This window comes from Cyphellophora europaea (assembly GCF_000365145.1).
Source record: "Cyphellophora europaea CBS 101466 unplaced genomic scaffold supercont1.2, whole genome shotgun sequence".
NCBI classification, from domain to species: Eukaryota; Fungi; Ascomycota; class Eurotiomycetes; order Chaetothyriales; family Cyphellophoraceae; genus Cyphellophora; species Cyphellophora europaea.
This window is the reverse complement of record NW_008481808.1, coordinates 1,730,600-1,757,678: the sequence shown is the minus strand read 5'-3', so window position 1 is coordinate 1,757,678 and position 27,079 is coordinate 1,730,600. Positions and strand designations below refer to the sequence as shown.

Sequence of the window (27,079 nt, the reverse complement as noted above, 5' to 3'; positions counted from 1 at the left end):
ACCCCGAGGCTGCGGTCCCTCAAAGTTGTTCTGCAAAACTTCCGCAGCTTCGCAGTATTTTTCTCTTCTCTGCAACACATACTTGAACACACGATTGCAAACTGTCAGCATGTCCGAGAAAGAGTACTATTGTCTGGAGTGTGCAACGGTTCAGCCTATGTCTGAGACCATGAAATGCGTGATCGAGTCCTGCGCTGGGATGTTGATTGTGCCGGGACCTGCTGTGAAGTTCGTGCAGAGGGAGGGCTTCGTACTGATGAACGAAAAGGAAGAAACAGACAAGGGCGGCTTCTTCGGCGGCTGGGTCTGAAGCCCAGGAGGCTAAGAATGATGGAAAGTCGCAGGAGACTGCAAAGCAGAATCCCGACGCAGGAAAGAGAGCAGCGGTCATAACTGTGCCAGATCTCAATCTCAAGAGACAGCACATAGATCCCACAATCTGATCGATAGACAACGTTGATGCAGGTTGATCGGAAGTCATTGAGCAGGCGCTAAAGGTGGAGCTGAAATGGTGCTTCATCCATTCTACATCAAAGCACGCAGAAGTTATGGCAGGGAATTCGAGGTGTGTGGACAAGAGACTCCAGCCAGAAGCGTTTGTCTCAAAGTCGCCTGTCCACATTTCCTCGCATTGGACAAAGTCGGCAATGGCGCATGCAATGGCAGAAGGCGGTACCTTCGATAAGACCAAGCCGATCCGCACAGTTGGGAATTAAGGGACGATCTCCACCATGCTCCACTGACTCTACGGGGCTATGCTTTGCATACCCAGGAGCGAGATCAGGTAATGCGGAAGTCCGCTGAGTTCATCTCTTTGGCTTTCGGCGAGGGAGCAAGCGTGTTACTTCTACAAGCTTTGTGTCGTGTCAAAAAAGGCAGAAGAAGTCATGATGAAGAAGTACCACTTATGGCTCACTCGCACGAGAGATAATATCGCGCTGTTGGAAGTGGAAGACGAGGCAAAGCCTCATCCGGCATTCAAGACGGCGTGGCCGCAGAAGAATTCGATAGCGCCGAAGGGCGAGCTCGCAGACTGGCTTCTAAAGTATTGACGCAATGGCTGCGTGGCGCGAGCCCGTTAGCTTGAGCAAGAGGGAGTTCAGGCCTGAGATTTCCGGTCTGCAAGATCTAGCTACCGGTGCGCAGCACTTACGTGCCGGGTTCTTGCAAGGCATCTTGGTCATGTTGGAGCAGCTCCCTGGCCTGGCAGAGTCACAGCTTGGTAGGAATTGCGCCACCTACATCAAGCGGTCTCAAATTGTTATTGCAAAGCCATCTGAGTGGAACAGTCTTGGGATGCATCTCTTCAGCTGCCCAGAGCCAGAAAACCTGTCGAGGAATCTTGGTGAAATGATCGCGGCGAGCTTCGAGGAGGTCGAAGACGATGCGATGGATGTTGAGGAGGACTTGGCTAACCGCTAGAGGTTGCAACCGTCCCCGTGGAGGGCATTAGAAAGCTCCGCGTCAGTATCGAGCAGTCGCGGATGGCTTTTGGATATGGAAGGTGGCCAACGTTTCTTCGCCGAGAAGATTGACGGTTGAGGTGGTCATTTGCGGCACAACAAGCTGCAAAGACTCGTGGGGCACGGGTTCTTGATCGCGAGGAGGGGTAATGGGGGAGCCCATACTTGTACATGGCGTGTCTTTGTCTTGTGGGGGCTCCGAGAGTATATAGTGGCCGTTCGTACAGAAAGATGATTGCCAGACAACGAGTGAAACATCCTTCTAGAGCTGGATTGCAAGCAACCTCGCAGGCTCTGTACCCCATTCAACCGGGCTGCCGAAAGGACGCCTGTCTTCAAAAGTGCTCATAGTCACTGACATGGACAAACTGCGATGCAGAAGATGCATGGAAGAAACGACTGCTACGAAGTTGCTAGGCGTCCGCCTTTGGCGACGTAACAATGGTCTTATTGTCCTTGTGAACAGTGTTACAAAGGAATTCTGGGGCGTTGCTGTAAAGTTTGTCGAGTCTCTATGTTGCCATAATAGTCTGAGTACTCCTGAAGTCCTGAAGAATGTTTGAGCGGCTCGCGAAGACGCGGCAGGCGACCATCCAGTTCCCAGCGCGCTTCCGGTTGAGGCGGAGGAGTTGGCAAAGGATGGCGAGCACGAGCAGCTCAAGGCCAGAAACGACCAAGACAGTCACATGCACGAGTCTTGAGACGTGACTAGGTGCTGGCCTTAGACCAGGCGAAAGAGAAAAAGCCTCGAAGAGGTGCGGAGTTGATGGAACTTCTCCGCGAGGTTGGTGGGCCACAAGCACCAGCCTCCAGGCTGACGACGGGATTCCGCCTCTACGTGGTGTCGGCTATCGACTGCAAGATATTGCAGGCCAGGAGGATTCCAAGAAGAACGAACATACATGGAATCACATGAATTAGAGGCAGTAGTTGTCACGCTGGCTGCTGCTGCTGTGCGACGCAGTGCCTTCGAAGTATTGATCTGTCGACCTGACGGAGGGAGAGACAAGGGCAAATTTATCCAACCACCGCGGCCACATGGTCACAATTCAGTCCACACGCACACGACTGTCAAATCTGATCTTGCTCTCCCAGTACCGTGTGGCCCTCGTCCCTTCAACCTTCCAGAAATGGGTGCCCTAAACCTGCTTCTCTGGCTCTTTTGCATCTTCTGTCGATGTCGATGTCACACCATTCTGTCCGGCGCTCCTGCGCTGCGCATCACTTCGAGTCCTAGTTCGCCAACGCTGCGGCATGTCATGATGTGCGACGCTTCGGGTGGCATGAAGTGCGCTCATGCCATGTTGATGATCATCATCCGATTCGGAACCCGTGCTGTCTTCCTCGTCTGGCTTTTTCGGCGGAACCATGGTAGGCGCAAACTTTGACTTCTGGCGTAGCTTCTTACCATACAGGTAGAAGCAGACGGGGATGGGAACACACACAAGGGCGAGACAGCCGAGCAGTGTCCCCGCCCATTCAATGCCCAGGTTGTCAAACATCTGGCGAGCGAACAAGGGGAAGCCGGCGGCGGCAATGGATCGCAAAAAGGTGTTGGCGGCGATGGCAGAGGCGGCACTATACAACTTAGTGGGAGAGTGAGAGCAGGAATGGTAGATACGTACAACATGAGGTAGCTGTCGATGATGTAGTTGAACAGCTGAATGAAGATGGCGAGAAGACCGGCGCCGGTGAACAGACCTGACAGCGTAGGCGCGATCCAGTGAATGTCTTCCTTGTACCCTGACCAGCCAAACCAGAACAAGCCCACAGCGAAGAGCACACCACCAACGATAACAGGCGGCAGACGCCACTCCGGGACGGGAATGCCACCGTTGGCTTCGAGCTTTTTGATGTAGTTTTTGTTGTCCCAGATGATGTAACTTGCAATGAAGAAAATGCCAACCACCATGCCAAAGAATGGTAGACCGGCAACACCTGGCTTGATATGGTGCACACCTTGGAAGACCAGCGGGTAAGCTGTCAGGAACAGGTAAAGCAGTCCGTAGATGAACGACATGTAGACAGTAACAGCCAGGATGATAGGCTCGGAGATCAGTAGTCGGATGGGACGGGTAAAGTTCTTCTGGAGCAACTCTTTGATATCAACCTCGACTTCCTCCTGCTTGGCGTGAATACCCCAATTCTTAGTGCGGCGGCGCAGCTCTTTCGCCTTGCTCACCAACACGACGGGAGCATACGATTCTTGCAAGAAGAAGAAGTTCAGGATCACCGCACACATACCCATGATCCCGGGCAGGTACACATTCCAGCGCCACTTGAGGTAGCTCGCCTGGATGAAGCCACCAATAAACGGGCCCAGCATGGGACCCATGAAGACCATCGAAGCAAAGACGACAATGGCGATGCCGCGCTGCGTATTGTCAAACATATCAGCGAAGATAGCCGCGACCACGGCGAGTGGGCAAGAGCCAAAGAAACCGGTGAAGAAGCGACAGATCATGACAGTCTGAAGGTCCTTGCCTGCAGCAGTGCCAAAGGCAAAGACGGAGAAGCCAAACATGCCGATCAGAATGGGCATTTTGCGGCCCCGAAGCTCGCTGAAAGGTCCCCAGACCAAGGGCCCGAACGCATAGCCAAGCACGTAGAGCGAAGTCGTGAGGGTCGCGACCTCGGTGGAGACGCCAAAGTACTCGCCGATGGCCATCGTCGAAGCCGAGAGCAGGGAGGAGGTGAAGGTACTGCAGAGGGCGGTATAAGCCAGCACAGCGCCAATGCCGAACTTTCTCTTGAACGGCCAATTCTGCGGATGGAGCGGATCGTCCTTGCCATCAAATTCGACCACGTACTCCTCACGCTCTGGCAGCGGTGGAGGATATGGCTTCCCACCGCCGAATTCAGGTAGCGGCTTCTCGCTCTTTCGTGACCTGAGAGTGCTGGCGCCGACAGTCTGGGTGTGCTGCAGCCGGTGTGTCTCTGTTCTGTGATCTTCAATAGGATGTGTTCTGGAGCGGGTAGCTGAAGCGGCTCCCTGCGTGGCAGCGGTGGCTATGCGGCCCATGTTCTGTTCGGAGAGGGAGGTAGTTGATCCAGTGGAGGACGAAGAGACCGAACCACTCCTGTGTTGCTGGCGCTCTCGTTCGAGCGACGCTCGTCGTCGACGCTCTTTGGAGGTTTGAGACCAGGTGCGGGTGGCCTCCTCCTCGGCCCGCTCCATGTCGCGGTCGACGATATCCATGATGGCGACCGAGGAAAGATGGATCTCTGGTGCGACTCGTGTGTTGACTTACAGACCCAATGGGGAGTCGATGGATGTTGTTTTGATAGGCGGGCAGCGGCTCGCAACGGCAATAGGCGGTGTTAGGGATAGGTATATTGGAGAGGATGGAGGGCGTTGTAGGAGAGAAAAGGCAGTATAAAGAGGACCGTACTATGCATCGCCTTGACCATATTCATGATGACAGAAACTGCTGCCTCTTTTTAAGTTAGGATCTCACACAAACGCTCACTGCAAGCTGCCGCACGCGGCCCTCGAGATCGGCGCTACGGGGGCAACGTCATTGACCGAGCACCCCGGGAGCGCAGTTGCGAAGGGGCGACCGAGCACCCTAAACTCTTAAGCTTCCGCTAACCATGTCTTAGTTAACGGGCACCCAATCAACCAGCAGCTAAACCCGGTGCAGAGCTGCACCACTTTACATGAGTAAGCAAGCCACACGAGCACAGTCCGATTCCCCAGTAATAATTTCGCTCTGTTTCTTCGGCATCACAATCAAGTCGCGTTCTGCTTACGTTGCTCCATGCATATAGAGCTGCTGTATTGGTTGATGGGTTTGGCTAATAATTCTCCCCAACCCGGTCCGTTCAAGGGCCGAAAGAGCTCTGCCGAGTGCCGCTGTAAAAGTCATTCACTACGATGACACGCAACTCCCACATAACCATTCGAGCCATATTCTTCGGACAAGGGCATCTGGCATCAACCTCCTGTCAGCCTGGATTCAAGTCGGTTCCGTCGTCGGATCTCGCTCCAACGTGTCTCGCGACCAGCCTCAAGAACGCTGATCTTGCGCGATAAACTACTCGGATCTCCTAACACCACCGGCTCCCAATCTGAACCTGTTCGACCATGACGGATATGTTGGCTTGGAATCATTTGAACCGTCTTCCACCGCCATAAAACCACAGTTAGAACCAACGTAAGTGCCAGCAAGATACCTGCCATAACACCGCTCGCTTGCATCGCACCAATTTGACGCTCCATCCCCCCACCGAGTCCAGTCGCGGCCGCCGCCAGTGTAAACTTGAGAGCCTGAGTCACCACAAGCCCGGCCGTGACGCGTGGGTAACATGTGAAGTTTGTTCGCAGTTCTGCCGTGCGTGCAGCCACTGAACCTCGGAGAGGTCTTCCAGTCATGCCTGGCTGTAAGTCAGAGGTGTCGAATGTTTCCATGATGAGACCAAAGCATTCTGCTGTCGCCAGGTTCGTGAAATACCCAACAATACCGGCCATTGTGCATGGAATGGCCACAGGAAATGGAGGGCCCCGAGCGGTAAGTGCGTACCCGATTCCTGCTAAAGGTAGCAGGATTGTGAAGAGCGTTCGCCGAACCAGATGTGAGGTCCACAGCCTCGACTTGTGAAATGTGGAGCTGTCGGATCGTGGCGGCCGCTTACGAGCACGACTCAACACCGAAGCCTTCTGGAATGGCACTGCAAGCAGAGAGCCTAATACCAACGGCATTGCGCAGAGGCCAACCCAAAGAGGCGCGTAATGATAGTTGCGAGAGCACAGAGCGCCCAACAACTGCGAGAGGTTAGCATATTCGTTTCGCAGCCATTCGACCTCACCATCAAGATCAACGTGAACTGTGCATTAACCCAGGCCGTGTAGATGGCTAGGGCAAGAAAGCCTGGCTGCTTAGCCATCCGCCAGCACAAGCGAAGGCCAGCCTGAACCTCTTCCGCCCACCAGTACGGCCCCGTTTCGTCTAGGTGCATTTTGACCTCTCCACGTGTGACCCTACTGAAGGGTCCCGTGTTACCCATGAATTCTGCTAGCGTCCGCCGGAACGCGGCCCGTCGCGTCTCTGGGGCGATGAGGTTGAGCAACATCACCAGCATTATAACTATCAGCGAGGCCCAGAAACCCCAGTCCACGGATGTGTTGTCGATGATTAAGGCCCCGATCACAAAGCCAAGGCCATTTGGTCCAATGGTACACCATGACCATGCTGCCAACCAAAACCCCATGCCGCCTCCATGTCGACGAACGTCGTAGGGGTCAGCCACCTCGCCGTGTGGATGGGAGCTCTGTAAAGATGCACCGAACAAATCGAGAAGAGTGGCGAGCTGATTGATAACGACCGATCCGAGAACCAGACCAGAAAGAGCACGGGGCAAGAGCAATAGAATTCGCCAGGTGATCTCGTCTGGCATCCGATATTGAATCACCGCAACGCCTTGGGGAATTTGTAGTCCAAGCGCCATGGCAAGACCGGCGACGTTGTAAGCCTTGCGTCCATGAAGTAGGGGCAACGGCCAGAGTAAGAGAGTCGAAATCGCAAGGCCACAATACAGAAACACGTTGCCCAGGATCGCATAATGATGGAAATCAGCGATGACATATTGAATTGCCGGCACTTCTCCTGAATAGATGCCAATCAGCAGACTTAGACACGCAGTATTGATACACACGACGGTCGCGGTGAATCGCTTCCTCGCCGTTGGCCAGTTGCGCGCAATGGGCGCATGGTTGCACGAACCATGAACATCGAACCCTGCCGGCTTGTCCTACAAGTCGACGTGATTGACTCTCTTCAGGTTGACTATCTGCGAAGCAGACGTCTGTGATCTATCATATCTGAAGATACTGGAGCTTTGCCTGACACCGAACATCTGGGTGAAATGTCGTTCATGCCCACTAGGGGGGACTGCAAGTGTGTTCAGGCCTTCTTGCGTGTATTCGAAAGGGGCCACCTCTCGGCGATCTGGTTTTAGGCCTGGCGGTAAACCCAGACGGGAGTGATGATTGTCAGATGGCTGTTGGTGGGAGAGGAGGGTGTCCTGCTTATGCGCTGGAGGCCGGGGCGCCGGGCGCCGTGGCGAAGGTATGTGCTTCTTCTGAGCTTCGCCGATCGAGGCGGCGTGGGCGTCAGAATCATTTGTGGCTGGTATAATCGATAGCTGAGGATTCGCTTGCATGGACTTCGTTACTGTCGACTCTCCATGAGCCGGGCCACAAGTCTGAAAAGCACCTGGGGCAAGAGACTGCTTAGCTCGGTCTCTACGTTCACCTGACTCAGTGGTGTCCCCGAGATCGAAGACCAGACGCGGCCGCTGCAATGCTTCGACTTTTTCCTTCTCAGTCGGAAGACGGGCGGTGGCCAAGTATCTATGTTCCTTAGCAGTGATGGTCTGAGAAGGCTTCGGCTTCCGATATGGTGATGCAGGCTGCTCCTGGTAATCGTTCGCAGCGCTGCCATCGCTTTCTGTCAGCTCATAGATCTGATGTACGAGGTTCTCGAGCCTTTTGATGGCGTGAGTGATGTTGTGAGTGGCGGCTTGCTCTTCCAGAGTTGCACTTGGTGCATCTCTTTGCCCATCGGCTTCAATGGGCCTCAACGTGCGCTCGCTCGGATACTGAAGTGGGCTTCGTGTGGTCAACGATCGGATCGCAGGGACGAAGACACTTTTGGGACATTGAGAGCGATTGACGGAGGTGAGAACAGCGCAATGTTCCTCGGAGCTGTTGTCGCTGGGGGCTCGTAATTCGGTAGGAGGTGCGTCTGTTGGCATCTAGGGGACATTGGCGTTCGGACGGCGATATGAATGCATGGGGGGTGTCGCAGCGAAAGTGTAGGCTGTAGGTCTGAGGATACGAACTTGTGCAAGTTAGATGAGAGCTAGGTAAGAGGCGAGATGGATATGTGTCTTGACTGAGGATCATACAAAGGTGTGTACAATGGGCTCTGATGTGGCAAAGTCCCGTACCTTCCTGTCAACAAACATTGACCAGAACACACCCAAAGGTAGGGGCAATGTTTACCTCAAGAAGGATCTAGGACTCCTGCCACTCCTCCTCTATTCCTCTTGCAATCCAATCCGCATTGCCCATCGTGCTAATCATTGGGTTTACGCCTGTTGCCGTGGGCAAAACACTCGAATCGGCTACCCACAGATTCTTGTAGCCCCAGACCCTTCCCTGGCCATCAACCACGCCATCATCGCTCTTCCCGCTCATTTTGCAAGTGCCAAACTGGTGAGCGCTGTGGAAGAGTAAAGACTCTGCATTTGCCAAGGCTCCCTTGGTCTTGACATCCTCGAGCCAGTGCCGGAAAGCTTCGTCGTTGACCTCTTGCGATGCCTTCTCGGAGCGCACGAACGGGTGTATGTCCGGGTGGAGGGCGTCAATCTCCTTTGCACCCATCACATACGCGATCTTGGCTGCCGCAATCTGCGCATCGACAATCTGCTCCGTATCCCGACGACTGACTGTGTATTTGACATGGGCTGTCTTAGGATCGTTCTTGTCCGCGTAGACCTCGCCAGAGTCCTTGTCTCGGACCATGCATAGGAATGTCACAGTGTGTCCTAGCTTCGCCCAATTAACTTTCATTCCAGCTACGCCGCCGTCTGGTGCCTTATTGCTGATGGGCACACTGGTGCCGGTATGGGTAGGGAAGCCTGCGCAAATCTCGATGACAGGACCATAACCGTCACCGGTGCCATGCTTCAGTGCTGTAACCACAGTCGTCAAGATGCCACCACCCTGCCAAGGGTCTATCCTCTGCGGCATTACTGCGTAGATGTAGAGTAGTGGATGTTGATGAAAGTTCTTGCCGATCCAGTGGTTGGCCAGGCCGGATCTCCGAAGAAGAAGGGGCGATTGTAAGCTTCCCGACGATACAATGACGCGGTTGGCTTTGATTGTAATCTTCTTGGTGATGGTCCGGTCTGGCGAAGTCCATACGCCTAGTACTCCTGTCGCTGTTTTGCTGTCGTCAGCGAACAGGATCTTCTCTGCCCAACAGCCTTGAATGAACTTTGTTCCATGTTCTGCAGCCTCGGGGAACCACAGATTGGCTGGTCCTTTCTTGGTACAACTGGGACAGCCCATGTGACAGTGACCGCAATCATGCTCCTCACCACCAGTGTTCTGAGGCACGATCTTGGCTTCCATACCAAGCTTCCGAGCACCTTCAAGAAGCATCTCGTTCGCATAATTGTGTTTGATCTTGCTGAGAGCGTTGTGGTCGATGGAACGGGCAGCGCCCATCTTGTCACAGACATAATCAAACGATTCCTGATATGCACCAGTGGTTGCATGAGTTAACCCGTGGTCTCGATCCCAATCTTCGCGAACGGCGAATGGAGGCTGTAAGGATGCCAGCCAGTTGACTGTCCCGCCACCACCAAAACTCGAGCCAGCCGCAGTGGCAGTCGTTGCATCGTCGCTCACGACGAATCCAAAGTTCTCGTACAGGTGGGTCTGAGCATCAGCGTGGGTCATTGGAAAGTGATCGGAGTTGAAATGGTATCCCTTCTCCAGAACGGTGCATCTGAGTCCAGCTTTTGCGAGACGGTTCGTGACCGTAGCTGCCCCAGGACCGGACCCAATAATGACAACATCAGTATTGACTGTCGTGGCAGCTTCAGCAGGGGAGAAATCCATGAATTTGAACTCGTACGTCGGTTTCCGCTTAGCATCTGCGTGGGTGCCTGGGTAGCCCACGATTTTGAACAGCATGTCGGATTGATAGAGATAGACCACTTTCGACAACATGGCGAAGGTGTTATGGAGCTTTCGGAACAGACCAAGGTACGACTGGGACCATTTCCTGATGATGATCACCCTGGTACCGATGGACTGCTGCTGGATCGGAGTAGATGAACCTGTCATGAGCACGGAGCCGAGGGTGGTGTTGAGGGCGGAAAGAATGGACGCAAGTCCATCTCTGTCTGCCTTGGGGCCATTGAGGAACCGTCGCCGCAATGCCTCTTTCATTCCGGGGAGAGATGTCACCGGCTCTGCCAGGTACTTCTCAATTGCCTGGCGGTCGACACCTGTGGGAACATAGCGTTGAATCTCCTGTACCATCTTCTCGTAATTCGATGGATGCACGCCTTTGTCGCTGGCATCATCGGTGGGCAAGACAGCCGGAATGAAAACCTCGCACAGCGCAAAAAAGGTCGACCATTGCTCGGGCGTGAACACTTCATCGTCCGACAAGGGAGGCAGCGGTGCCACCAAGGGTGCAATGGCCCCAAGACGTTTGACCTCTGGCTCAGCGCTCATGGTTGCACAGTAAACACAATGAAGGGGAAAGGTGGCGCGAAGGTGGTTATCACCCTCAGAGACGGGCTGAGGTCAGCAAGGACTGGAGCGCTATGGTCGACAATTTTGGTGTGTGAAGCGTCAGCCTGTGGCCAACCTAGGAAGCTGTTCTGGCACAAATGTCAGCTCTCTCCCGTCACATCACCTTCCTCATCTCGTATTATATGGATGGAGTCAACGACAATAGCCGAGCGGGGACCTCATCAGGCAAAGGACAAGCTGTTGTTGATGGAGCGCATGCATTACCCACCGGGTAGTAGGTAATCGTGTGGAGTGCCCGTACTTGTCTCGCTTAATCTCCAGATACGCAGCGGCACGACGCAGCTACGCTGAGCTGATTAAAAGATCGGCGAATAGAAGCAGTCCAATTCCCTGCTCCTTGCTCTACCCCGTACAACGCTGACTCGTGAGCAGGGGCTCTCAGGCAGAGTATCGTCTCAAATGACAATTGTGCTGCAGACAGCCGAGGTAGCTAAAGAAGCTCGCACGGCTCGCACGTGAAGCTCAGTCTGATCATCGATGCAGGGGCGTGGGCCAAGCTGAACCCCAGCTCGGCAAGTTTACTCTCTACAGATCGTTAGACTGTACGAGTAGCTAGACGCTGACACGAGACTCTTGGTCGCTTGACTTCGTTCGGCAATATTGAACCATTCAGGTTCAAGATCGAAAGGACTAGACCTCCTTCTGCAACATCTTCAGATCTGCCTGCAGGCTCGGCGGATTCAATATCATCTCCTCTGCGTCTAACGCAGCAATGCTGACATTGACGTGGGGAACGCAGCCAGAATACCGTAATTCCGTGCTTGAAGCACAAACGCCGCCCGCGATGCCCTGATATCATTCCCATACCACTGTTTAGTATCCGATCAAGCTCACATGTCCATTACCCCAGCCAGCGCACGCCAGCAGCATCTTGTGGGGATGGTAGGCCGTTGCGACAATCGCATTCGATTTTCGCCCACCCACCGCAAACGCTTTGGCCCCCCCATTTAGCGGCTCGAACCCGCCTAGAGCAGTGCCTGAAGTGTTGAAACTCTTGACCTCATGTCGGTCGGTGCCCACCGCGAAAACTGGGGCGTGTTCATGAACCGAAAGTGTGCGGACGGTAGCGTCACGCTCCAATCCACCGGCGCCACCCGTCTGACCACCACCGGTCACATTGAGTGACAGTACCGACTTGTCGCTCCTCAAGTCCCATAGCTTCACTTCGCCGTTGCGACTCGCGCTTACTAGCTCCCGCACTCCGCCTCTCTGCATCTTGACGTTAGTCACCCATTGCCGATGCTCCCGCCAGATCTTGACCATGGAACTCTTCACATGCATGCGTTGGTCAAAGACACGCACCACGCCATCGCCGAAACCAGCAACAAATACATCACCGGCGACTTGGTCGCTCGTGAGGCTGGTGACACAGCTACCGCTTCGTGCTGGGATGTCTGCCACACAAAGCTCCGTTGCCGCATTCCAGACCTTGATGATTTTGACATCACCAGCTGCCAGCACTCGGCCACGACCTTGCTGCCAGTCAAAGACGAGTCCCGCAGCACGGTTGCTGGGAAGAATCTCCGTAAGCGCTCGCCATGCAGCAACGACGTTGACCTCTTTCTGATCCCAGTACTGCCGATATACCTTTAGCACTCCATCGCTACTGCCGACCATGAGGAGCGGCTGATGATCATCCTCGTTCACAAATCGTGCATCGTTGATGCGGCTGCCCTGCGGATTTGCATTGGAGAACCGTGCTAGCTGAACATTGCTCTGCCAATCCCAGATGCTCACCGTATCTTTGTCGTCAGTCACTGCGAGGTGATCGTCAAACTGATGGAAGGTCATATGCATAGGCTGTGACTGGTTGTTGATGAATGCATCCAGCCGAGTCCACTTTGATGAGCCAGCCACACTCTTAAGAGGTTGACTCTCGGCAATAATCTTCTCGTTGCGAGTACGACGCCACAACCGCTGATTGTAATCAGCAGAACCAGGTTCGTCTGGATCGTGGGCTCGCATCTGCGGCTCGCGGAAGTATTCGGTTGACCACTCGAACAATGTGCTCTGCAGCGGAAGATGGGCTACCGGGTCTCCCAGTTTAGGGTTCGATCCTGCGCATGGTGGAGTAGGCGCCTGTTGGTAAGAGCCTGCAGAGGCGGTGATATCCTGAGCATTTGGAGCTCTGCTCCATTCGGCCGGGAGACGCCCCCGAGGGGTATGAGCTGGAGGCAGAGGCTGACTGGGTTTCGTCGGCTTGGAAGGCGAGACCACAGGAGTAGTCCCGGATGAAGCAATTCCATCAGGTGCACCAAAGGCAAGGTGACGGAGAGAACTGGCAGTGCGCTTCAAGCTGCCCAGAGAAAGATAGCTGCTCTGTTTCTCCAGCTGAGGGGTTGGCGTCCGAGGCAGGGGCTCCTTGACCGACCGAAGCGATTCCCTGGATGGTGTCCGCTTAAGAGCAGCGTCCTGTCTGCGCGAAGAGCGCAAAAGGTCATCGATGACTGCAAGAGCATGGGAACGAAGAGGTGAGTTGACCAGAACTTCGTGAATGCAATCCACGACTGCCGAAGCACTACGAGCAACTTCGACGTTAGGGTCGCATGACATGACGACGATCTGGGTCCAGACAGTGCCGTAAATCGTATTTGCGGACAACATCGCTGAAGATAATGATCGGATGGTCTCGGTATCGCTTACGTCCCCATCCTTACCAGGGCGTAGGTCTCTCTCCTGCAGCAACTGTTCGAGCGCGGCCACCGTAAACTTATTCTGGTGTCGCTTGACAAAAGCCGACAGGAAGACAAGTAGCTCTTTGCGGACCAAAGTACTACCATCAGCAGTCATGAAAAGAACTGATGAAGCAACGTCTTCCTCGATCTGAGCAATCTGTTCGGTCATATCTGGAATGCCGAGGAAAGTTGTCAAAGCGTGAAGCATAGCCGCACGTACCTCGGGGACTGGGTCGACGGAGAGCTCGCATAACCGAAGATGGGCGCCTTGTCTGATGCCCATCCATTTGGCATCTGCGTACTCGCACCACAGCGTACTCAAGCACAGACACGACCATTGTCGCAGCAGAGGGTTCTCAGGCTCCGTCATGTTCTCCAGGCAGGCCTTGACTAGTTCTGGAACTAGGCATACAGTCTGGCCTTGCGAATAACCCCTGCAAAACGTGGCAACAATGAAAGAGCACATTGCACGATGCTCGCTCTTGTTCGGGACGGGTATCTCCGACTGGGGACTCATGATCGTGATGAAGTAGTGTATGCCGTTGTCCTTCAAGAGTTCCACATGCACAGAACTGTCAACTGCCATGATCCTGGCCCAGATGAACACCATGACAGGCTTCAGCTCTATTGAAGCGGCCTGAAGTAGCTTGAGCACGTATGGAAAGATGCCAATACTGAGCGCAAGGTGCACGGCCCAGGGACCAAGGTCGAGGAACTTGCTTAGTAGTATCAAGGCCCTCAGGCGGTGGACCTGACTGAGGAGAACCTGGAGGACGATCGGCAGTTGATCAGGGGCATGGTCTTTAGTTGGACCCGAGCTCAAATACACCTCAAATGCTGTCAGCTGCTCAGAGAAGAAAGTTGAGTGTTCGTAGTCGTAGACGCGCTTTCCAGCTTCAGCTTCGAGAAGCGCAGGCAGTTGGGTCAAGACATTATCCACCGCCAGATCCCAGCTTTGCCATAGGGGATGATGATGTGTCTCGGGCATGGGAGGGGAAGAACTAGGATGGCAGTGGTTGGCTCGCATGATGCGGTCGCTTAGCAAGAAATTGCGGAACAGCGCTGCAACCAATAGATCTTGCCTGAATAGCTTCTTGAACAGTGCTCTTGGAAGAGTGTTCCAGGCAATCGTATCGGTGATGGCTGTGAAGATCCAGTTCAGCTCGCCCAGTGGGCTGCGACGGTCTTGCAAACGACCAGGTATTGGGATCTTATAGTCCGTGATCTCGATGCTGGTTGGCAATGGGTTTTGCAGTACAAACCACCTCAAAGCAATATCGATTGGGGTGGTTAAACAGCAAGTGAAAAGATCAGCTGGAAGGTCGGGATTGGTGGGCAGCATCTCGTTTCTGCCGCACGCAGCAAGCTGGATGCAATCGCTATAGTTCTGAATGGGTGTGGTGGGATCTTTCTTCCTGGCCTCTTCGTTCTCCTTTTCGTGCTTGACGATGAAGGTATCGAAGTTGTGCAGAATATTGCCAGCGTGGGATACATCGTAGACGAACAGACTAGGTCCAGCGAGCCAAGACTGTAAGTCGTAGACACCGATCGGAATGTACTGGGTGTAGTTTTTGTTGAATACCCAGAGCTCTCCTGAAGCGGTCGGGAGAGGCACACCATGGCCATTGTAATGGAAGAGAACTCGCTCATCTTTTGCATTGCGACGCAAAGAGACGCAAAAGCGCTTGGTCTCTTCGATGGCTGGGTCAAGATACTGCTTGTATCTTGTTCGTAGGCTGAGCGTCTCGTATTGCTCCTGAAGACGCTTGCCGATCTGCTCCATCATCTTGGTTGACCCGCTGTTGCTGCCCGAGGGGTCAAGCCATGCCTCCAGTTTCGCAGTGGGGTTGGTCTTGATAACATCAGGAGGGTCGACGCCGATATTGAGACACAGAGCCAAAGCCGCCGATACTGTCTTCATTCGATCCCGCATACGCCAATTGCTATTCGGATACTGACTGGAGTCCGCTGATGGATTGCCGTTGCTTTCGTGTCGCTTCTCAGTGTAGTACATGTAAAACGTCGAGTTCAGCAGTGACAAGTACTCATCTGAGTTGTGTTCATTATCCCACCCATGTCGAATATGAGCCAGTCTTTCTTCAGAGGTCAGATCTCCATCATGCTTGTTGTTGAAGACTCTGCCATCCAGCGGCGTGCCATCGATACTGGTAGTGTTTGTTCGTGGTCCGAATTCACTGCGATTTCTTACGAGGGGCGAAGGTCGGCGCTGGAGAGCGGCTTGTTCAACTTCTCTTGGGACTATTCTTTCAGGAAGTCCGAGTTGAGGACTACGCTGCGGAGAGACGTGGCCATTGACATGGCCGTTTGCCAACAGAGAGTTGCCGTTTGGTAGGCCCCGAGACTGACGTGCTTGTCGATCTTGTGATTCTTGCTGTGATTCTTCTGGTGTAGCACTGTCGTAGGCCTCAAGTTGGATCATCGGTCGCGGGGATCTTAACGGGAGCTGCCGCGGCGAGGGCTCTTCGGCGCCCATGGCGGGATCGCGCATCGAGAGGAAAAGAGAGTGGAATGTCAAAGGAAGTCAAGCTTAGGCTGAAGCGAGGTAGTAGCTGCGGTGCGGCGCACCAGCTTCACCCACAGTCGAAGGCATCCGCAGCCGTCGTGTTGAATACGAGGCTGTTCTGGACGTGTGTGTCAAGTCGACTCAGGGATAGAGGGTGCCGATTGCGAAGTCACAAATGGCGAGTGTAATTGTCGCTCGGAGGGCAGTCACAAAGTTAGTGCACGCCGACCACCGATAGTCACATCGAGTGAGGTCAGAGACGCCGCCGCAGTTACTTTTCGCTGGCAAGGCTGACTCACAGCCTCATTCACCACGAGCGGCAGCGAGGTCACCCAGGTCATCACTGCAGCACCAGGATCGTTGAAAGCTGTGGTATGATCAAATGATGTAAGCAGTTTTGTGCCCTGTCCACTATTTCTGATAGTGTGCAATTTGCACAATTGAAGGTACACTACATTACAGAGCCACTTAGCCAGTAGGTAGCTCGATGTTCATAGTTCGTGTCAAAGATCGAACCTCGTCAAGACAGAAATGACGCCAGCATCCTTGCTCAAAACAAACCCTTCGCCAGATACCAATATACCTTGTCATAGCTGCTCGTGGTGTCCGATTTGACACCGTATGTGCAAATCCAGTAATACAAGTAGGTGCATTGTCGCCGGGTTATGCGCATTTACTTCGGTACATTTAGTCCCGGACCCGTTGTCTTCTCGTCCTCGTCCAGTCTCCTCCTCCAGTCTGCAAGGCTGTCGCTCATCAGTTCGCCGCCAGTGTTCTCCCTGGTCGGTGTTCTCTCGAAGTCGAATTGGTTGCTGAGTCTATAATTGTTGCGGCTCGTACTCTCCCATTGCGAGCGTAGCGTCTCAAGTTCGGAGGCTAGATTGTCCAGCGCAAGAGACCCCCGCTCTTCAGGTCTCTCGGCCTCATCATGCGATGAGGTGTCCGTTGCTGTGGACTCGCTTGGGTCACGATTGTGAGAGACACCATTAGGTGCACCGGGAGGTAGTTGGGACTGCCTTCTGTAGTTGCCAACCGTAGTGCCGACTTGGTCGAGTAGCATTGTGACACGTTGTTCCGCCTCTTCAGCACGTGTTTGAAGCATCCCATTCTCGTGCTTGAGGGATTCAAGCTCCTTCTCAGCTTGTTGCGTGGATTTGACAAGGTTTTGGTGGTCAGCTTGCTGCTTGTCACGATCTTCGCGGGCGGCGGCCAACTCCCTCTGCACCGAGGCGAGGTTCGCCTCTAGAGCTGTGATCTGGCCGCTCATCTTGGTCTTCAGCTCCTCCATGTCGTCCTGCAGCCTCACCCTCTCGGCTGACCAGGTTGAACTTTCTGCTTCGCTTGCTTTACTGCCACTGCGAGCGTTGTCAAGATCCGTTTGGAGTTGGGAATTGGCCGTCTTGTATTTCGTCAACTCTTCCCTCATCTTCTTGAGCATCTTCTCCGTGCCCTTGACGTAGTGCACAGCAGACTGATAATCGTTCTCAAGTTGCTCCAATTTCTCGCGGTAAGTGCTGTCAGCCTCCTGCAGTTTTCCCTCGAATTGAGCCTTCGTCTCATCGTGGGCCCTGAGACTGCTCTGTAGCTGCGTCTCAAGCTCCTTGAGGCGACCCTGCTCAGGAGTGCCAAATCGGGACGCCGGGGATTCACCGAATGCGGGCGACCGTCGAGTATTGGTCATATCAATGCCACGCTCACCAAGGAGATCCTTGAGAGCCCCGTGTTGGACGGCCAGGGCGCTGGCATCGCGTTGATGAGATTCATAGGTCGTTCTTACATCGCGCAGTTCGTTCTGATAATTCTGTGCGTCTCGGAGCGCTGACTGGAGCTGGCGTCGGATCTGAAGGCCCTCGCGACTCGACTGCTCTTGGTAGGCTTCTAGACCGGCAATTCTCTCCTCTGCGGCACGAAGCTTGTCCGCAGCAGCATCCGCTGCCACCTGGTGCTGCTTAGCAAGAGCATTGGCACGTTCGGCGTTTTCTTGCAAGGCTGCGAGTCTCTCCTCGCTTGGTCCATTCTCCACGACACTCTTAGAGGTGGACAAATTCGCAAGTCCAGCCATGAGCGCAGCACGGTGAGTATTCGCTTCGTTGGCATGGGTCTCCGCCATCGCTTCAACATCTCGTAGACGTTTCGAGGTATTCTCCAGTTCGGTGGTGCGTTCTTCATGTTCAGCTCGAAGCTGTGCCATCTTTCGCTCAGCCTCTTCACGCCTTGTCCGTTCCTCTTCTAATTGTCGCTCGTACAGGGTGACCTTCCCACTCGACGCAGCCACCGCGGCTTCGAGAGCGGCGATAGAAGCAACCGAGTCCTTTAAGCGCGATGAACCGCTTTCGTGCTTCTCCGTAATAGATTGAAACTCGGCTTGGAGTAGGCGAAGTTTCTCTTCGGCCTCTGCTCGGAAGCTTGCTTCAGACCTAGCGCTTCCTTGCGCTTCATGCAGCTCGGCACGCAATCCTTCGAGTTCGGCAGGGTTCCGACCTTGATTCAGCTCATCAAGACGGCGCTGTGCTGCTTCAGCGGCTTCTTCGGCGGCTTCTCTTGCTTTCTTCTCGTTGCTGAGGTCGTTGTTTAAGACATCAAGCTTGACTTTATGATCATTCGTCGCGGACAGTGCTAGCGCTAAACGCCTGCTGATGTCAGTTGACCGGTCTGCATCGTCAGAGGTATCGGGCTGTGGTGTGCTTCGTTGACTTCCGCCGTGAGCCGCAAGCTTGGCTCTTGCATACGCGGCTTCTGTTACAGCAGCATCCCGCTGATGCTCGACCTCAGCAATGCGTTTTGCGGTTGAAGCAGACTGATGCTCCATTGCCTGTTGCATCTTGACCATTTCGGAACGCATGGTCATGAAAGCTTCGATGAGCGGCTTATCGTCATCATGAAATTGGCTGACTGCTCGCTCGTCGAAAGTAGGGCTAGAAGCGTTGGTCGGTTGATAGCCACCCTTACGGGCAAGAGCCAATTCGGATGCATACCAAGCGTTTGTTCGTTTTGCGGACTCTAGCTCTTTCACTAGAGCTTCATGGTGTGCAGGAAGCTTGGGTGATCTAGGCTCATCGTTGTAACTCCGGAGAGAGCCATGTCCATCAGAATGGTGGCGCTCAGAGTGATGACGTGAAGAGCCAGACCTGCCCAGAGCACCGTCTTCCGTGCTGTCAATAGAGCCATGAGCACGTTGGGAACGGAGTGACCGTTGGCGGGCAACGGCAGCGCCCACCATTGGCGCTGCTTCACCAGCTTCCATAGCCCTGGCTTTCGAGCTTTGGGTCGGCGTTCGGCGACCATGTGACGCTGGGCTATTGTCACGGCTCCGACTGCTTTCTTTCTGCACACTTTTAACAGCAGGTGCCTGCATCATGGTTTCCATAGGTTGAGTCTGCGGAGGTCGACCCTTGGCGCCATTTTGAGGAGACATGGTGCCATTGGCTCGAGGATTTGGCGGTTGTCCTAGCGGAGGCGGCCCAGACGGTGCTTGGGCAGCTCTCGGTAAACGTGAGCCTTGTGCACTGTTTGTTGCACCTTCAGGTCTCTGGACAGGGCCACCCATGGACGAGGCGCGTGCAAACGCATCTATTGGCACATGCCCCTCGCCAGACTGAGATCTCTTCTGATTCCTGGCCTCGCTGCTTGGTCGGCGCTCGTGGCTACCTGTGCGTTGCTTCTCGTTCGAACCGGGCGCATCGTTGGGATAGCGAATCTTGCTCGTGTCCAAGACATAGACCATGCTGAGCTCACCCGGATCGCGTGGTGCTGAACTTGGCTCTCCAGCCAGTACAATGATCTGCTTTCCATGTGCGGTCATGCTGTGCCCAGATCTTGGTGAGGGCGATGGTCCCATGTTCTGAAAAGTATACCACCTCTTCGAGGTAATTCGAAAAGCAGCAAGATCCCCGAGGTCGGTGCCTTCTTCGGTGCGTCCACCAAAGATGTACATGACATCGTTGACAAGCGCAGCCGAGTGGCCTTCGCGAGGGGCCGGAATGTAGCCAATACAATCTTGCTCGGTCCACAAATTGGTTTTCGCGTCGTATGTCCATACATCGTTGAACCAAGATGTACCATTGGTACCACCAAAAAGATACATTTGATCGTTGTGGCTGATCATGGTATGATTAGTGCGAGGCGCGGGGTGGGTTCTGCTGGCCTGCTCCTCCTCAGTACTATTGGGCATCAAAAACTCCCACTGGTTGGTAGGATTCTGCAGCGAGTTCAGATCGAAGGCCAGAAGGTCGTTGAAGAAGTAGCCCTCGACCTGCCCTCCGAAAATGTAAATCTTAGAGCCAAGAATATTGAGAGTGTGGCCATATCGGCCAGGCGGCCGAGGACCGGGGGGAGTGGCCCGCGACCATTGTCGAGATGCTGCATCTCGTCAGATATGCCTTTCTGTCGCGGTTCTGGACTTACAGGTATTAAGGAGATAAAGAGTATCGTCAAGGACGTCAGAATCGTCCATTTTCGTATCACCGCCAAACACAATAAACGCGTTGCCAACGAGGAGCGAAGCATGGCCGACTCGGGGGCCTGGACCCTCTGAAACGGTAGCGATGGGATAGCAAGAAATGTTGCCGCCTCCAGACTCGAGCATCCACAAGTCACCGCGCACCATTGAGCCATTGATAAGACCGCCCATCATATACACATCGCCCTCCTTCGAGGCGACTGAATTGGCCGCTGCGCCATATCGCGGGAAGGGGTTCGACTGGGGGGTTGGGAAATTTAGTCGCCGTTGCGACCATGGGTATAGGGCGGAATTGGGGGGTTGAGAAACAACATTTGGCCGTGCCTACACAGAGTCAGTGTGATTTACGTGGACGCTATGGACGCGCGACTTACCCCCGCTTCGGATTCAGCGCGCTCTCTTCTCTGAAACTGGCCGTTGGGCACACCTCCTGATCCCAAAGAGCTGATTGAGCCATTTGGAATAGGATTGGAAAGGGGCTGAGGCGATTGTGTCTGACGAGGATCCATTTGTTTCTCGATCAGGCCATTGGGGCCAGCGGGCGGAGTGCCATCAGAAGTGTGTATGTTGCGCGAGGCTTGCGGGAGTGTGGATGGAGGCGCATTCTTTTTTGATTTGAAAAGGAAGGACATGGCGGTGCGTTGCCGCGCTGATGCGGCTGGTACAGTCGTGTTGCGTCGTTGGAAGTCGCGAAGACGTTCGTTAGGGGGAAGTGCTGCAGCGGAAACTCAATGACCGCATCAGGACACCATCGGTCGACAAATAAGGATTAACACGCTCGAGGTCAACAGCAGGCGCCGCGCATCGCCAGAAATTCGGAATAAGAAAGGATGGCGAGAAGAGAGAACAGAAACGGCGCGTGTGATGAGATGCGACGATCGTGGCCAGCTGGACTCTGGCCAAGTCCGTTTGGACCTTATGCAGGAACGAGGCCTGAAGCCGCGAGCGCGCCAGTGGCTGGGGGTCGTGCAGAAGGAGATGAAGAGAATGTCTGTGCTGCACCTCTTCGGGCAATGCGCATCGATGACAGGAGGTCAAAAATCCCTTCGATGCAAGATCTGATAGATAGGGAGAACAATTTTTGTCCACGATGCTCTTGACGGCCACAATTGGGCTTGACCCTCCCTCTCCTTGCCCTCACCCACCTAGAGGGAGCGGCAGTGCTTTAGCGTTTAACCCGGGCGTTTCAGATCCAATGTGGTTTAGGCTCGTCCTTCTTCCCTGGAATGCTCCTGGTTGTGGCGGTGCGTGGCGGTGCAACGCTACCTACCCGGATATCATTCCCTATTGACCCATGTTCATCATCCCATCATCGAGTTTGTCACAATCGCAGAACGGCTTCAAGGAAGTATACACGTAGGTGTTCGCAGCAACCAAACAAGATCTACCATGTCCGCGAAGCAGAACCTGGCACTTTCCGCGCTATCCGGCGATGACCTAGAGACGTTCGTTGCAGATATGCCAAAGGCAGAACTTCATGTCCATCTGGAAGGCTGTCTCACCCCAGATCTGGTACGCGAGTTGGCTGCCCGCAATAACATGCCTCCTCCTCCAGGCCTCGCCTCCCTCGACAAGGCATCTAGCTACGATTTCCACGATCTTACTTCATTCCTAGCAATCTACTACCCTAACATGACAGTTCTCCAAACCGCTGAGGACTTCTGTGACCTCGCATTGTCTTATCTTAGCATTGCCTCCAGCCACAACGTTAGGCATTGTGAGCTGTTCTTCGATCCCCAAGCACACACGTCCCGTGGCGTATCTTTCGATACTGTCGTAAGTCCTTATCTCTGAACTATCAGACAACCAGCCCCAACCCCACGCTCACTCCGGCCTTCCGCCACTGTCATTGACCTCATCCAGATCACCGGCTACAACCGCGGCCTTCAACTCGCTTCCCAGAAATACGGCATCTCCGCTAGCCTCGTTCTCTGCCTGCTGCGCGATGAATCCCCCTCGTATGGCATGTCCACACTCGTCAGCTCCCTCCCCTATCGCCACCTCATCGCCGGCCTCGGCCTCGACAGCGATGAACGTAACAATCCCCCTTCGAAGTTTTCTCAGATCTACGCCCGCGCCCGCCAAGAAGGCTATCATCTTACTGCGCATTGCGACATCGACCAAGCCAACACTCTCACCCACATTCGTCAAGCACTCCTCGACTTACAGGTAGACCGTATCGACCATGGCACCAACATCCTAGACGACGCCGAGCTTGTCGATCTGATCCGTTCTCGGAATATTGGGCTAACATGCTGTCCCGTCAGCAATAGCATAGTAACAGCAGATGCAAAGTTTCCCGCGATGCTGGCGCTGTTGAGGCAGGGGGTCAAGGTGACCGTCAACAGTGACGACCCGGCGTATTTCAGAGCGTACCTGAACGAGAACATCTTGAAAATGGCGCGCGAGACAGACGTGACGCGTCGGGAGTTGGTCCTGCTGCAGCGGAATGCATTCCACATTAGCTGGATCTCGACTTGGCAGAGACAGAAGCTCTTGCAAGAATTGGAGGAATACGAACTCAAGACTCTCGGAAAAGCGAGCCCGTGAACGTTTGCTATAGCCGTGAGAGGCTAGCTAAGTTTGGTCTGCTTGACTGGAGATAGGTTATAGGTGCCACACTCTCGGTCTATCAGAACTTTAGGCCAGGTCGACCTCACCGATCATTGTTCCGCGAATCTGCACCATGGCAGCTATTTCGAGAATGAACTCCTGCAAAATCACTGCATTCGTCAAAATGTGACTGAGACTGATCTCCCGCTTATTGTCTCGATCCTCGCTCTCAACCGCGCTCGGCGTAGGTGTCACCGTTCCAGAACCTCCCAGGCCATCACCAGGAGTCAGAAGACTTCGGTTGGCAGTAGGAGATCTGCCATCCTCGTGAGACCTGCCTGCATGCACAGGTAGTAGCGGCGAAGACTCCTCGGGCATATCACCCGATTCAATGTCCAACGTAATCATCGTCTTCAACAATGCTTCTAAATCATTCTCAGAAGCTTTGTTCATCGACACCTCACTAGCCGGCGAATCGTTGAGTTCGGTCGCCTTTTGAGACGCAGATCGCTCGAGCCGAGAAGGGCTGCTGGAGGATTCGTTGCGCGAAAAGTACGCTTGCCGGAGAGGACTACCAGCCAGCGGCCTTTGAGCCAACGGCGTGCGCGGGTTAGGCGTTGGACTCGAAGCTATCGTGTTGTCAATGGAACCAAATGTAGGTGCATTTGCGAGTGGACGGCCTCTCGTTGCTGTCGTTGGCGTTACAGGCCGCGAGCCCTGAATCGATCTTGGCGGGGTACTTTGCGCTTTGACCACAGGATCTGAGGGACCTGAAGGTGAGCGAACATCTGAACCTGAGTCTGCTTCAGACAGCTCGTCCCTGCGTTTGGCGATAAGATTGTCCCACTCCGGGAAGAATCCTCGCCATCGCTTGATCTGCTGATTTAATTTCTCAATCACAGAGGTAACATTCCTGTGAGGGGGCTCAGAGCGGAGTGGAACCAGCCAACCGTGCACCGAGATATTCTCGCATGCTGCGACATCCATGATGCACTGTGTCAACCCAAGATTTGTCAACGTGTCATTCGAGAACAACGTTTCTAGCCTGTCCAGTAGCGCGTTCAGTAGTTTGCATTCGGCATGTATCGATGTCGGAACTTTGATCAGTGCTTGTCCGTCCGAGGTCGCTGTCGTTGAGCAACTGTGGCGCTCGATGCGGAATTTGGCATCAGTAAGACTTGCTTGGTAAGACTCGTCGAGAGTCGTTTCGTCTCGAGCAATCTCTGCTGCTTGATCAAAATATCTGGTCAAGCTTTCGTTGAAAATGCTCATACTCTTATCAAGTGCGGTCTCGTCTAATGACTCCAAACGGAACATCGCAGACAGGGCGCTCGGGTGATGCCTAGTCAAAATCACCGACAGCAGCTTCAAGCACGAATTGACGGTGTAAGAGTGCTTTGACTTCAGGCTCATAGTGATCAGGTCAAGTAGATTGAATAGGTCAGGAGACGGGCTTTGAGCTGCTTCGGCAAGAGCTGCGAGGGTATCCAAAGACTTGCGCCGGCTCATCGAGAATCGTGCCCTGGGGCGTTTGGTTATGTTGTCCGGATCTGCGGCTTTGGCGGCCAAGAGGTACTGCAGCATGCGTTGGGCGAGTTTCTGGGGCTCCAAAGCCATTAGTATTCGTGCTAGGTGTGCAATGACCGCAGCAGTTGAGCCTCCAGAGACGTCTGATGATTCCAGAAGTGATGGGTAAAGAAGTTGCTGGACGAAGAGAACCTGGAAATGATCGAGTAAGGTGTCTTCCACATCTTGAGATTTGCACCGGTTGACAGTGTCTTGCCAGAAAGCAAGGTAGGTCATGAACTCCTTTAGATCCCGGGTGAATCCGTCTCGTGTCTCTTTCGACCTCGAATCTGAGGGAGTAGCATCGGAAAGAGCGATGATTGGGATCATCATCTCAGACGCTTCCAGTGGTGGAAATTGTCTGCTGAGTCGACTGTACAGGGCACCTAGGCCACTAGCCATCTGGGGTGCCAGATCACTCTCGATCATCCAGGTCTCGAGCTGCTTGGACCTCGATGCGGTCTCGGTGAGATAGAGTAGCCCAGTGCGGGCGAAGTCCCCCGTCTGGCCATCGTCATGGACGTACTGCACCAGGACGAAGAACAGGGGGAACTGATTCCTCCTAACATCGGCAGGCGCCCGTGGCCGACTCCTGTCTCGCTCAGGGTGAAACCAAGCAGATAGAATGTCGGGATCAAGGCGGATCTTGGTCGCGATTTCGAACAGTAGCTCAATCAAGTCATTCTCGGTCTCTACATCCACATAAATCTGAGAGCCTGTCACCGTACTCTTGACCAGATCCAGCAGGGACCGAGAGAACAGCTTGTTGTCAAGCAGGCCTTCGCCCTCGCCATTGATGAGGATGTGGAAGAACTGAGCAGTGTGGTTGATCACGTCCGGATTCTGTGACTCCAAGGCAAGCTTGACGATGATGATGTATGTTTGGTTCGTAATGATATGCAGCAAGCACGAATGTGGCGCTGCTTTCCTTGACTCATCGGTTAGGAGGTTGTTGAGGCGCGTTAGCAGTTCTACTGCTCGACTGGCCGCAGCATCGTCTTCCGGTCCAACACTTCCTCGCTGCCACAAATTCTGCAACTATCAGTCTCTGCATTTGGCTCCTAGGTGAGTCAACTGACTCGTAAAGAGTTGCACAACTTGATACACGTCGATAATCGTTCGGCAGGAGTGTCGGTCTTCGGTTTATTTGGAGCGGCTGCGCCTGCGATCAAGCGCGCGAGCTGCGGAACAGGGAGAACACATCAGCTTTTCAGACCCGCAAGTTTGCCTCTCCCTGCGCGACGTTGTTACTCACATAGTCCATTTACCACTGCCACCCAGAATCGTGCTGCATTATTGGGTAGTACAGATGATCAATGCTGCATGGGCCAATACTGAGGTGTCGCGAGGTCATCGGAGACCTGAGACGCGTCCGTGCCTACGGCGATCCATTGGGAGTTTTGGTCCTCATGATCGCGCCTTCCACCTGATCACTGCCTGAAGCTGGAGGGCAACAGGCAACCGGCAACTGCGCCCCTGTATGGGGCATTTAATTGTTTGGCTTGCTATTGCTTGCAGCCGGCTATCATGTTTGCCCCCGTTGAGCACTATCTTGGTGAAATACAACACTGTGCTAACCTCGCGTCCGCTCATCTACACTTACCGCAGATCCGCCAACGCATTCGATCCTCGTTCCAATCTCAGACGTCTTATACTACATTATGGAAACCCACCACAAGCCTAGCTCCTTCGCCGGCCCAGCCTCCGTCTCCCACTCCGCCGCTCGCCCAACCGGCAGCACCAGAAGACAGCCCAGTGCCACCGACAGTTCCCCGACGCCAGCCTCCCCCCACCACGTCCGTACCGGCACCAACCTTCTCTCTGAGCACGGCCACTCGTATGGCCTAGACGCTTTGCACCGCATCGCTCCCATGGCAGTTCATTCAGGTGCTTCAGTTGCGAGCTTTTTCAACGGCCTCTTTCAGACTATTCTGGCAATCGGCACTCTGGGTGCTTCCATAACCTTCAACTACGTACTGTCCAATGCTGCACCCGCAGACTCCAACGATAGCAACGTACTCGATACTCCTAATAACACCGGAAATGGAGAACCGCGCTTCTCTGCTCCCACTGTTCAGCTCTTCCTCTCCATCTCCTGGCTGTTATTCTTGCTAGGACTGGCATTTGCTAGCCTGGGACAAACACTGCTTACTTTTTTTCGCAAGCACTGGGAGCGGGATTGGGACGGCGTCCACGGGCGTACCAGTCAGGTCACAGTACAGTGGTACGCGGTACTGGCAGCGGTTCTGATGGGAAGCCTGGTGATTGGGGCTTTCGCTCTGCTTTGTCTGGTGGTGGTGGCGTATAGCCCTGTCGTAGGATGGATTGCGCTGGGATTCACGGGCTTCTTTGGCGCGATCATTGTTGTGGCCGTTGTCAATCAGGTGCCGTGGCCTTGCAAATGGAAACGCACAAAGGCGTGGACCCCCAACGATGATGTGGTGAAGGGACACCAGGGAAGAAGTGGGACCGTTTAGTGATTAGAGAGCGAGTTCGGAATGA

The 27,079-nt window shown here is 54.1% G+C and overlaps 9 protein-coding genes across 9 annotated transcripts; 3 read left to right on the top strand and 6 right to left on the bottom strand.

Annotated features, from left to right (window-relative positions):
• Nucleotides 1–109: 109 nt before the first annotated feature.
• Nucleotides 110–310, top strand: HMPREF1541_02177 (uncharacterized protein; the record flags this gene model as incomplete). The annotated part of the gene is made up of 1 exon (XM_008716533.1): nucleotides 110–310. One exon carries the CDS (start codon nucleotides 110–112, stop codon nucleotides 308–310), a length of 201 nt encoding a protein of 66 aa, XP_008714755.1.
• Nucleotides 311–2,602: 2,292 nt separating this feature from the next.
• On the bottom strand, nucleotides 2,603–4,662 carry HMPREF1541_02176 (uncharacterized protein; the record flags this gene model as incomplete). Its single annotated transcript, XM_008716532.1, has 2 exons — nucleotides 2,603–3,041; nucleotides 3,089–4,662. The coding sequence occupies 2 exons, from the start codon at nucleotides 4,660–4,662 to the stop codon at nucleotides 2,603–2,605; spliced, it is 2,013 nt and encodes a 670-aa protein (XP_008714754.1).
• A 738-nt stretch (nucleotides 4,663–5,400) lies between these two features.
• On the bottom strand, nucleotides 5,401–8,219 carry HMPREF1541_02175 (uncharacterized protein; the record flags this gene model as incomplete). Its single annotated transcript, XM_008716531.1, has 3 exons — nucleotides 5,401–6,228; nucleotides 6,273–7,214; nucleotides 7,311–8,219. The coding sequence occupies 3 exons, from the start codon at nucleotides 8,217–8,219 to the stop codon at nucleotides 5,401–5,403; spliced, it is 2,679 nt and encodes an 892-aa protein (XP_008714753.1).
• A 262-nt stretch (nucleotides 8,220–8,481) lies between these two features.
• HMPREF1541_02174 (uncharacterized protein) lies at nucleotides 8,482–10,719 on the bottom strand (the record flags this gene model as incomplete). Its single annotated transcript, XM_008716530.1, has 1 exon — nucleotides 8,482–10,719. One exon carries the CDS (start codon nucleotides 10,717–10,719, stop codon nucleotides 8,482–8,484), a length of 2,238 nt encoding a protein of 745 aa, XP_008714752.1.
• An 894-nt stretch (nucleotides 10,720–11,613) lies between these two features.
• Nucleotides 11,614–15,969, bottom strand: HMPREF1541_02173 (uncharacterized protein; the record flags this gene model as incomplete). The annotated part of the gene is made up of 1 exon (XM_008716529.1): nucleotides 11,614–15,969. The coding sequence occupies one exon, from the start codon at nucleotides 15,967–15,969 to the stop codon at nucleotides 11,614–11,616; it is 4,356 nt and encodes a 1,451-aa protein (XP_008714751.1).
• A 703-nt stretch (nucleotides 15,970–16,672) lies between these two features.
• On the bottom strand, nucleotides 16,673–21,090 carry HMPREF1541_02172 (uncharacterized protein; the record flags this gene model as incomplete). The annotated part of the gene is made up of 3 exons (XM_008716528.1): nucleotides 16,673–20,358; nucleotides 20,404–20,782; nucleotides 20,833–21,090. The coding sequence occupies 3 exons, from the start codon at nucleotides 21,088–21,090 to the stop codon at nucleotides 16,673–16,675; spliced, it is 4,323 nt and encodes a 1,440-aa protein (XP_008714750.1).
• Nucleotides 21,091–21,847: 757 nt separating this feature from the next.
• HMPREF1541_02171 (adenosine deaminase) lies at nucleotides 21,848–23,008 on the top strand (the record flags this gene model as incomplete). Its single annotated transcript, XM_008716527.1, has 2 exons — nucleotides 21,848–22,234; nucleotides 22,322–23,008. 2 exons carry the CDS (start codon nucleotides 21,848–21,850, stop codon nucleotides 23,006–23,008), a joined length of 1,074 nt encoding a protein of 357 aa, XP_008714749.1.
• A 90-nt stretch (nucleotides 23,009–23,098) lies between these two features.
• Nucleotides 23,099–25,841, bottom strand: HMPREF1541_02170 (uncharacterized protein; the record flags this gene model as incomplete). Its single annotated transcript, XM_008716526.1, has 3 exons — nucleotides 23,099–25,609; nucleotides 25,657–25,758; nucleotides 25,833–25,841. 3 exons carry the CDS (start codon nucleotides 25,839–25,841, stop codon nucleotides 23,099–23,101), a joined length of 2,622 nt encoding a protein of 873 aa, XP_008714748.1.
• Nucleotides 25,842–26,238: 397 nt separating this feature from the next.
• On the top strand, nucleotides 26,239–27,054 carry HMPREF1541_02169 (uncharacterized protein; the record flags this gene model as incomplete). The annotated part of the gene is made up of 1 exon (XM_008716525.1): nucleotides 26,239–27,054. One exon carries the CDS (start codon nucleotides 26,239–26,241, stop codon nucleotides 27,052–27,054), a length of 816 nt encoding a protein of 271 aa, XP_008714747.1.
• Between the last annotated feature and the right edge of the window lie 25 nt (nucleotides 27,055–27,079).